At 45.8% G+C, this 9,290-nt stretch overlaps 1 protein-coding gene across 2 annotated transcripts in view; it reads left to right on the top strand.

Annotated features, from left to right (window-relative positions):
- Nucleotides 1-2,667: 2,667 nt before the first annotated feature.
- DDRGK1 (DDRGK domain containing 1) overlaps nucleotides 2,668-9,290 on the top strand; it is a 47,337-nt gene continuing 40,714 nt past the window's right edge. For both annotated transcript variants that reach the window (XM_054632806.2, XM_077177865.1), the window contains exon 1: nucleotides 2,668-2,825. In XM_054632806.2, coding sequence (XP_054488781.2) covers nucleotides 2,738-2,825 — 88 coding nt within the window. In that variant the 5' untranslated portion in view covers nucleotides 2,668-2,737. The remainder of the gene's footprint in view (nucleotides 2,826-9,290) is intronic.

Below are 9,290 nucleotides of genomic sequence, written 5' to 3'. Positions count from 1 at the left end.
CAATCACCACCCACAGCTCATCACAGCCTTCACACATTCTCCCAGTGTCCTGGTAGAAAGCCAGCCTCAAAATCCTCTGGAATTTACATGGTTATTGAGGAAACCAGAGGGATTTTTCCAGACTTAAATTAGGAAAATCCAGAAAGGCTTCTGTGAAACGCAACCCGAGGGATCTCAAATATTTCAGAAGACTCTGGTGTTGTATCAAACCGACCTGAGCATCCCACGCTCGGTCCTTCCCCGGCAGTTTAAGCTCAGTTTCTACGCGGGATATTGGTGACACCTACAGGAAAAACTCCTCTGCTCCTTCTGCAGCCCAGAGAGGAGGAGCAGGTGACATCCCACCATTACCACCACCTCCTTATTTCAAAGGCAGTAGGGACCATGCAGGGAAATGAACCACTCAACACCGACACAGTAAACCACTCAGCACTGACACGAGTGTGTGCTGGCTGCCTGCAGGGCTGGATGACAAAGAACAAAGAGGCTTTGGGAACCTCAGCTTGCCCACGGGTGCTTTGGCCAAAGCTGAGCCTGAGAGGCAGTTGGGGTGAGGGAGAAGCTGAATGTGAGGGGGAGTTGGGGTGGGTGAGAGGCTGAACCTGAGGGGGAGTTGGGGTGAGGGAGAAGCTGAACCTGAGAGGAGTTGGGGTGGGTGAGAGGCTGAACCTGAGGGGGAGATGGGGTGGGTGAGAAACTGAACCTGAGAGGAGTTGGGGGGTGAGGGAGAAGCTGAGCCTGAGGGGGAGATGGGGTGGGTGAGAGGCTGAACCTGAGGGGGAGATGGGGTGGGTGAGAAGCCAAGCCTGAGGGGGAGTTGGGGTGAGGGAGAAGCTGAGCCTGAGGGGGAGATTGGGTGAGGGAGAAGCTGAACCTGAGAGGGAGTTGGGGTGAGGGAGAAGCTGAACCTGGGAGGGAGATTGGGTGGGTGAGAAACTGAGCCTGAGGGGCAGATGGGGTGGATGAGAAGCCAAGCCTGAGAGGGAGTTGGGGTGGGTGAGAGGCTGAACCTGAGGGGGAGATGGGGTAGGTGAGAAGCTCCACATGGCCCAGCCAGAGCCCTCTGTGTGCTCATCCCCAGCAGGGCAGGGGGATTCTGCAGGTGAGACTCTCCTGCAGAGCTGCTCCAGCCCTGGGGCCAAGAGCAGGAGGAGCTGGAGCTGCTGGAGCAAATCCAGAGGAAGCCATGGAGATGCTCCAAGGGCTGGAGCCAGGCTGGGAGAGCTGGGAGTGCTCACCTGGAGAAAGGAAGGATCCAGGAGGGATTTCAGAGCCCCTTGCAGGGCCTAAAGGGGCTCCAGGAGAGCTGCAGAGAGACTGGGGACAAGGGATGGAGGGACAGGACACAGGGAATGGCTCCCACTGCCAGAGGGCAGGGATGGATGGGATATTGGGAATTAGGAATTGTTCCCTGGGAGGGTGAGGAGCCTGGCACAGGGTGCCCAGAGGAGCTGTGGCTACCCCTGGATCCCTGGAAGTGCTCAACGCCAGGCTGGACAGGGCTTGGAGCACCCTGGGACAGTGGAAGGTGTCCCTGCCCATGGCAAGGAATGGAACAAAATCATCCTTAAGGTTCCTTCCAACCCAAGCTATTCCACGATTCCATGAATTACTCCCAAAATAAGATTTTTGAAAGGCTATTACTAAAATAAAACTTTGCCATAAAACACTCAGCCTGTAGTTCAGCTCTTTTTTGAGAGCTTCCTACTGTGTTGCTGGTCCTACATGGCTAAAATTCAGCAAATCCCTCAGCAGAAGCTGCTTTTCATCTGCTGACAGATCTGAACTCATCTCGAGCTGGTGACAGGGACACAGGCAGCTGTGGAGCCCACAGCAATAACTAATTAGCTAAGCAGTGCTTTTGATCACCTTTAGATGTCCCATAGCCTCTAATTTTCATTTTCAATTTATTAACACACTTTCCCCCACCAAGAGTGCTTTAAACAGTCACGCTGAAAACATTTCTGAAGCAAGAAAGGGCTTGATCAGCCAGAACTTCACAACCACTAAGTGAAAATGGGTAAAGTTTAAAAAATTTCTCTCCTCACTCATAGGACTGGGGCAGAGCCTGACAAGGTTTCAGATCTAACAGTGGGTGACCATGCAAAGGGGGGAAATTTCTTTTCCGTCTCCAGTGCAAGTTTCTGCATCTTTTTGTGCACTTTTGGTTCAGGCCAGGTCAGGACATCACTCCTGACACGGCAGCTCCAGCTTCATCCCATTCCCAAATTCCACAGACCTAAAGGCAGAGGACAGAAATTACTCAGAGATGTAATTTAAGTTTCATCATTGCCTGGGACACCCCGACAGCTCTCAGGGCCTGTCTGGGGTGCAGCCGGTGCCGGGTCACGGCTGGGATCTCCCCAGCCTGGCCCCACTCGCCGTGTGTAGAGGACGGACGGGTCACCAGCCGCTCATAGCAGCCGTGCCGGGCGGCTAGACCCGCGGGCGCCGCGCTCACGGCCGGTTTTGCCTCATAATTTTTAATTTCTCCTTGAACTTCTGCTTTAATCCCGCCTTTAATTCCTTTTTCCGCGCCCTCCCTCAGAGCCCGCCTCAGGGACGAGTCAGGACCCCTCCCGCGGGCTGCCCTCGCCGCGCCTGCCCCATCGCAGCGCGGCCTCCGCGCCGCGCCGCCACAGGCACCCCGCGGGGCAGCCCGCGCGAGGGGGGCCTGGCGGCAGGGGAAGGGGACGGGGCGTACCAAGGCTGATGTGGGCGGGGCCGGCGCTGCGGGATGGACGCGGTTCTGCTCGCCGCCGCTGCCGTGCTGCTCGCCGTCCTTCTCTTCTTCGCCACCCGCCTCCGCGGCCAAGCCAGGGCAGGTGGGTCGCGGCGCCGAGCGGACCGGCTGGGCCTCCCTCCCCACCCCCGCGGGGCCGTTCCGGTGGGCGCGGCCCTGCTCTCAAGCGGGTCCGCACGCGCGCGCGGGGGGCGCGTGTCTCGGGAGCCGCCAGGGGGCGCCACGCCTCGGGCGGCCCCTGAGGGGGGGGACCCGCCATGTTGGGGGCAGCGGGGATTTTGGGGGGTCTCGAGGGGTTTTGGGGGGTCCCGGGGAGGATTCCGGGGCTGTCCCGGCTTCTTAACTCCGGGCTGCCCGGAGGTTGCGGGGTGCGGGCGCCGAGGCCTGGTCTGCTGCTGCTGGGGGTTCCCTGTTCCCGGCCTGAGGTGGCCCCAGGGTGAGGGACGCTGGGTTGGAAGTCTGAGTTCTCTGTCGGGAGTTCTGTCAGGGGCTTTGGGACTGGGAAAGTGTCCCTGAGGTTACTGTAAATGAGGGGGGAATGGAAAACAGGTCCCAAAGGCTCGGGATCGGCGCACAGGGTGTAAGGGGGGGGCCTGTCACGAGTGGTGCCCCAAGGGTTCTGTGCTTGGTGTTCGTGGCTTGTTTGGACAAAGGGGTTGGTGCTTCCTCAGCAAGTTCGCTGATGGTACAAAACAAGGAATGGCCGATGTCTCAGAGGGTTGTGCCCTTTCAGAGGGACTTTGACATGCAGGAAAAAACCTTCCGAAATCCAGTACGGTGCAGTTCAGGGCTCTGAACCTGGGGAGAACAGCCCTGAGCACCGGCAGACACCGGTGTGAAAAACGCCAGTCACTTTTTTTTTTTAATAAATTTTAAAAGTTTGATAGTAATAAAATGGTTATAAAAATAGTAATACAATTAGAGAAATAATCATTTGGACAATTTGAATTAGGACGATATGAGGCAGTAGAACTAAAGAGTTATGGACGTCCAGGTACCTCTTTCTGGGCAGCCCAAGCCTGAAAATGGACACACGTTAACAAAGGATTAACCTTTAAAAACAATAATAGCCTGTTGCATATTCATACATCTCATACATGATACATAAATTCCATTCAAACACAGGATTCTGTCATCATCAATTTCTTCCTCTGAATCTTAACAACACCTTCGAGGCAGAAAAAAGTTCGTTTCTTCTGATAAGAGGGCAATAAATTCTTTTTCTCTGAAAGATTCAGGTGTCCTGTGGCTGCTATCTCGCTGCGAGTCCTTTCTTAAAAAAAAGTATCCTACATAGCATAGTTTCTATTTTAACATTTTTTTATAACCTACAACCATACTTAACACACTACTTAAGAGAATTAGCACAGCATAGCTTTCTAACACAACACATATAATATTCACTTTAATATTTGCAAAAAGCCAATCATAAAATACACATTTTTCACAACTGCATGAGAAGGACCTGGGTGTCCTGGTGGACAAGGAGCTGTCCCCGAGCCAGCAGCGTTCCCTTGTGCCAGGAATGCCAAGGGGATCTCGGGATGAGAGCATTTCCAGCAGGTCAGGGAGTGATCCTGCCCCTCTGCTCAGCCCTGGGAGGCACATTCGGGGTGCTCTGTCCAGTTCTGAGCTCCTCAGGACAGGAGGAACCAGCAGTGGGTCCAGCAGAGGTTTGTGAGGATGATGAAGGAGGTGCTGGAGCATTTCCTAACCAGGAAAGGCTGAGGGAGCTGGGTATGTTCAGCCTGGGGAGGAGAAAACTCAGAGGGGACTTGACCCACATCCAGCAGTGTCTGCAGGGAGGGCTCAGAGCACGGCCCAGGCTCTGCTCTGGGGGCCAGCGTGAGAAACACCAAGCACTTGTTTTTAGGATTTTAAAAGTTTAATAGTAATAAGATGGTTGTGAAAATAGTAATATAATTAGAATAATAATAATTTGAACAATTGGGATTAGGACAATAAAAACAAAGAGTTACAGGCAGTCTGGGTACCTCTTTCTGGGCAAAATAAGCCCAGAAAAGGACCCACATTAATAGAGGATTAACCCTTAAAAGAGCAGCCTGTTGCATATTCATACACCTCATCCATGATGCATAAATTCCATTCAGACAGAGGATTCTGGCTGGTCAGTGTCAACTTCTTCCTCTTGTGAAAAATACCAATCACTTGTTTTTAAAATTTTAAAAGTTTAATAGTAATAAAATGGTTATAAAAATAGTAATAAAATTAGAGTAATAAAAAAATTTGGACAATTAGGATTTAGGACAATAGGAGACAATAGAAACAAAGAGTTATGGACAGTCCAGGTACCTCTTTCTGGGCTAAATAAGGACCCACATTACCAGAGGATTAACCCTTAAAAGCAACAGCCTGTTGCATATTCATACACCTCATACATGATGCATAAATTCTATTCAAACACAGGATTCTCTCTGGTCACTGTCAATTTTTTCCTCTTGTGAAAAACACCAATCACTTGTTTTTAGGATTTTAAAAGTTTAATAGTAATAAAATAGTTATAAAAACAGTAATATAATTAGAGTAATAAAAATTTGGACAATTGGGGTTAGCACAATGAGACAATAAAAACAAAGAGTTATGGACAGTCCAGATCCAGGTCAGTGTCAACTTTTGTCCTGAATGTAAATTTTCCTGAATGCAAATTAATTTCAACCAACTTGCTCAAAATCAGTATTAAAGGGTTTTTTTAAAAAATAATTCACATTATTTAAAACAAATGCTTGTGCTAAAATTTAGAACTTTGAATGCCTGAAGAGAAAAGAAATCCTCCCAAACCCCACAGCCCCTGATTTATCCAAATCATGACAGGATTCAAGCTCAGGGAATTACTTATTTCTCCAGGACATGCATCCTTCACTTTTACCAAAAGTTCATCTCTTCATTCTGTCAGCTGTTTCCTCTTAGTCCTGACAGCTCTTCAGGGCTGAGTGAGGCAGGAAGAAGTTCATTTCTGCTGATAATGGAGCAATAAATTCTTTTTCTCTGGAAGATTCAGGGGTCCTGTGGCTGCTATCTCTGTGGGAGTACCTCGTTCCTCTCTTTTAAAAAAAGTGTCTTACATAGTGTGAAAAATTCCATTCACTTGTTTTTAGAATTTTAAAAGTTTAGTAGTAATAAAATGGTTATTAAAATAGTAATATAATTAGAGTAATAAAAATTTGGACAATTAGGATTTAGGACAATACAAGACAATAAGAACAAAGAATTTGTTTTTTTCTGATAATGGAGCAATTAATTCTTTTTCTCTGAAAGATTTTGGTGTCTTGTGGCTGCTATCCGGTGCAAGTCCTCTCTTTTAAAAAAAGTATCTTACATATCACAGTTTCTATTTTAACATTATGTTATAACCTAAAACTATATTTAACACACTACTTAAGCAAATAAATCCATTATCACTTTCTAACATAACACATGTGATATTCATTTTAATATTTGCAAAAAGCCAGTCATAAAATACGCATTTTTCACAGCCAGCAATGCCACAACAGGAACAGGCAGGAACTGAAGCTCTAGCTGAGCATGAGGGAGGATTTCTTTACTGGGAGCACTGGAAAAGACTGCCCAGAGAGGGAGGCTGCAGAGTTTTCCTCACTGGAGATACTCCAGAACCATCTGGAGTCACTCCTGTGCCATGTCCCACCCCTGCTCCTTTTCCACCTCATTGTGGAGGAGGCAGCACTTCTGTGTCACTGCTGAGCACTGTTAGAGCAGAAAATCATCTGGGCTGGAAAAAAAACAACTTTAAAATCACTGAGTCCAACCATAACCAGCACTGCAACCCCACTGTGGTGGAGCTGACCTTGCGTGGGTGGGAATTGGGTGCTGTGGGAAGGAGTCAGGTGTGCTGAGAGCTCACTGCCCTTGCTGTGTTCCCACACTGAAGGAGGTTTTTTGGTGTCAGATTAAGATGTTTAGTCAAGAGAAACTCTGAACTCCTGGTCAGAGTTCATAGTTTGTAGGTATACAAATACCTACACACATTTTGGGGATGTGGGGTGTTTAGGGGTTGGAATTTCTATTATTTTTCTTCTGGGGCAGTTGCTTTGATAATTTTTAATTAAGAGGGAAAACCAGCATACATTTAATACAATCTGGGATCTGTGGTAAAAGCAGATTTTGTGGCTGCCAGGTGTCAAATTAAGATGTTTAGTCAGGACAGTCTCTGAATTCCTTGTCAATACTCCACAGATTTTGGGGATATGGGATGTTTTGGGGTTGGAATTTCTATTATTTTTATTTTGTGGGAGTTGCTTTGATAATTTTTAATTAAGAGGGGAAAGCACCACACATTTAATACAAACACAGTGCAGTACTGTGCTGGTAAGGGATCTGTGCTAAAAGCAGATTTTTTGGCTGCCAGGGGACCTCCACAGATTTTGGGGATATGGGATGTTTTGGGGTTGGAATTTCTATTATTTTTATTTTGTGGGAGTTGCTTTGATAATTTTTAATTAAGAGGGGAAAGCACCACACATTTAATACAAACACAGTGCAGTACTGTGCTGGTAAGGGATCTGTGCTAAAAGCAGATTTTTTTGGCTGCCAGGTGTCAAATTAAGATGTTTAGTCAAGACAAGCTCTGAACTCCTGGTCAATACCTCCACAGATTTTGGGGATATGGGGTGTTTAGGGGTTGGAATTTGTATTATTTTTCTTCTGGGGCAGTTGCTTTGATAATTTTTAATTAAGAGGGGAAAGCACCACACATTTAATACAAACACAGTCAATCAGTGCAGTACTGTGCTGGTAAGGGATCTGTGCTAAAAGCAGATTTTTTGGCTGCCAGGGGACCTCCACAGATTTTGGGGATATGGGATGTTTTGGGGTTGGAATTTCTATTATTTTTATTTTGTGGGAGTTGCTTTGATAATTTTTAATTAAGAGGGAAAAGTACCACACATTTAATACAAACACAGTGCAGTACTGTGCTGGTAAGGGATCTGTGCTAAAAGCAGATTTTTTGGCTGCCAGGTGTCAAATTAAGATGTTTAGTCAGGACAATCTCTGAACTCCTGGTCAATACCTCCACAGATTTGGGGATATGGGCTGTTTTGGGGTTGGAATTTGTATTATTTTTATTTTGTGGGAGTTGCTTTGATAATTTTTAATTAAGAGAGAAAACCAGCACACATTTAATACAAACACAGTCAATCAGTGCAGTACTGTGCTGGTAAGGGATCTGTGCTAAAAGCAGATTTTTTTGGCTGCCAGGTGTCAAATTAAGACGTTTAGTCAGGACAGTCTCTGAATTCCTGGTCAATACTCCACAGATTTGGGGATATAGGGTGTTTTGGGGTTGGAATTTCTATTATTTTTATTTTGTGGGAGTTGCTTTGATAATTTTTAATTAAGAGGGAAAAGCAGCACACATTTAATACAAACACAGTCACTCAGTGCAGTACTGTGCTGGTAAGGGATCTGTGCTAAAAGCAGATTTTGCTGGTAATAATTAAATTTTCCAACACATTTCTCACACACCTCTGCTTCCTCAGACCTGGTCTAAATCTTTGTCTTGGAAAGGTTTGGAAACTGATGTAGTTTCATTGGATTCCTATGAATGAAGAGATGAACTTTTGGTAAAAGTGAAGGATGCATGTCCTGGAGAAATAAATAATTTCCTGAGCTTGAATCCTGTCATGATTTGGATAAATCAGGGGCTGTGGGATTTGGGAGGATTTCTTTTCTCTTCAAGCATTCAAAGTTCTAAATTTTAGCCCAAGCATTTGTTTTTAATAGTGTGAATTATTTAAAAAAAAACCCTTTAATACTGATTTTGAGCAAGTTGGTTGAAATTAATTTACATTCAGGACAATTTTATCATGTTGAAGCCTTTTTTTGTGGTAACTTTTTAACACTTCCAAGTTGGCCATGCTTTTTTTTTTACTGTGATTTTAAGATATTTTTTACTTTAATATATTGTTTAATATAATATATAATTTAATATCTATAATATATAATTTAATATCTTGGTTTCTGCCATGATAAATCCCTTCACAGAATTTCAGCTGCTGGGGATGGCTTTGTTCTCTGTATACAACAGAAATTATTTTTCAGAACCACTGGGATTGTGGTGTATTTAATACAAAATTTAAGTTTTAAGCGGGAATTTCCTTTTCTATTCCTTTTGCTTGGGTGGAAAATGGAAGTTGCCACAAAATCTGTGTTGCCACCTGGAAAGGACTTGAAACCAGGAACAATGGACTTAAAGAAGTGGTGGGAGCTCTCACCTTTAATTGCTAATGTGCAGAGATTGGGGCAGCAGCTTCCTTCTGTGTTATCTCATGGAAATTGGCTTTTAAAAGTGTTCAGATGTTTAGGGAGTGAGGATCAGGAGAGGTAAATCCTTGGATTTCTTTGAAAGGTCCCTTGGAGCCGCACCTTGTTTCCAGCAGGGTCATGCCTGGACTTGTTCTACTGAAAATGAAAACAAAAAAAAAAAAAGGCATTTCTTGATTTTACACGTGGCTGTTTCTGATAAGCTCCACTGGGCCAAAGCACCTCCTCAGGAAGTTTCACCTGTTGA

Source organism: Agelaius phoeniceus, chromosome 4 (assembly GCF_051311805.1).
Source record: "Agelaius phoeniceus isolate bAgePho1 chromosome 4, bAgePho1.hap1, whole genome shotgun sequence".
NCBI classification, from domain to species: Eukaryota; Metazoa; Chordata; class Aves; order Passeriformes; family Icteridae; genus Agelaius; species Agelaius phoeniceus.
This window is presented reverse-complemented; position numbering and strand designations above follow the sequence as displayed.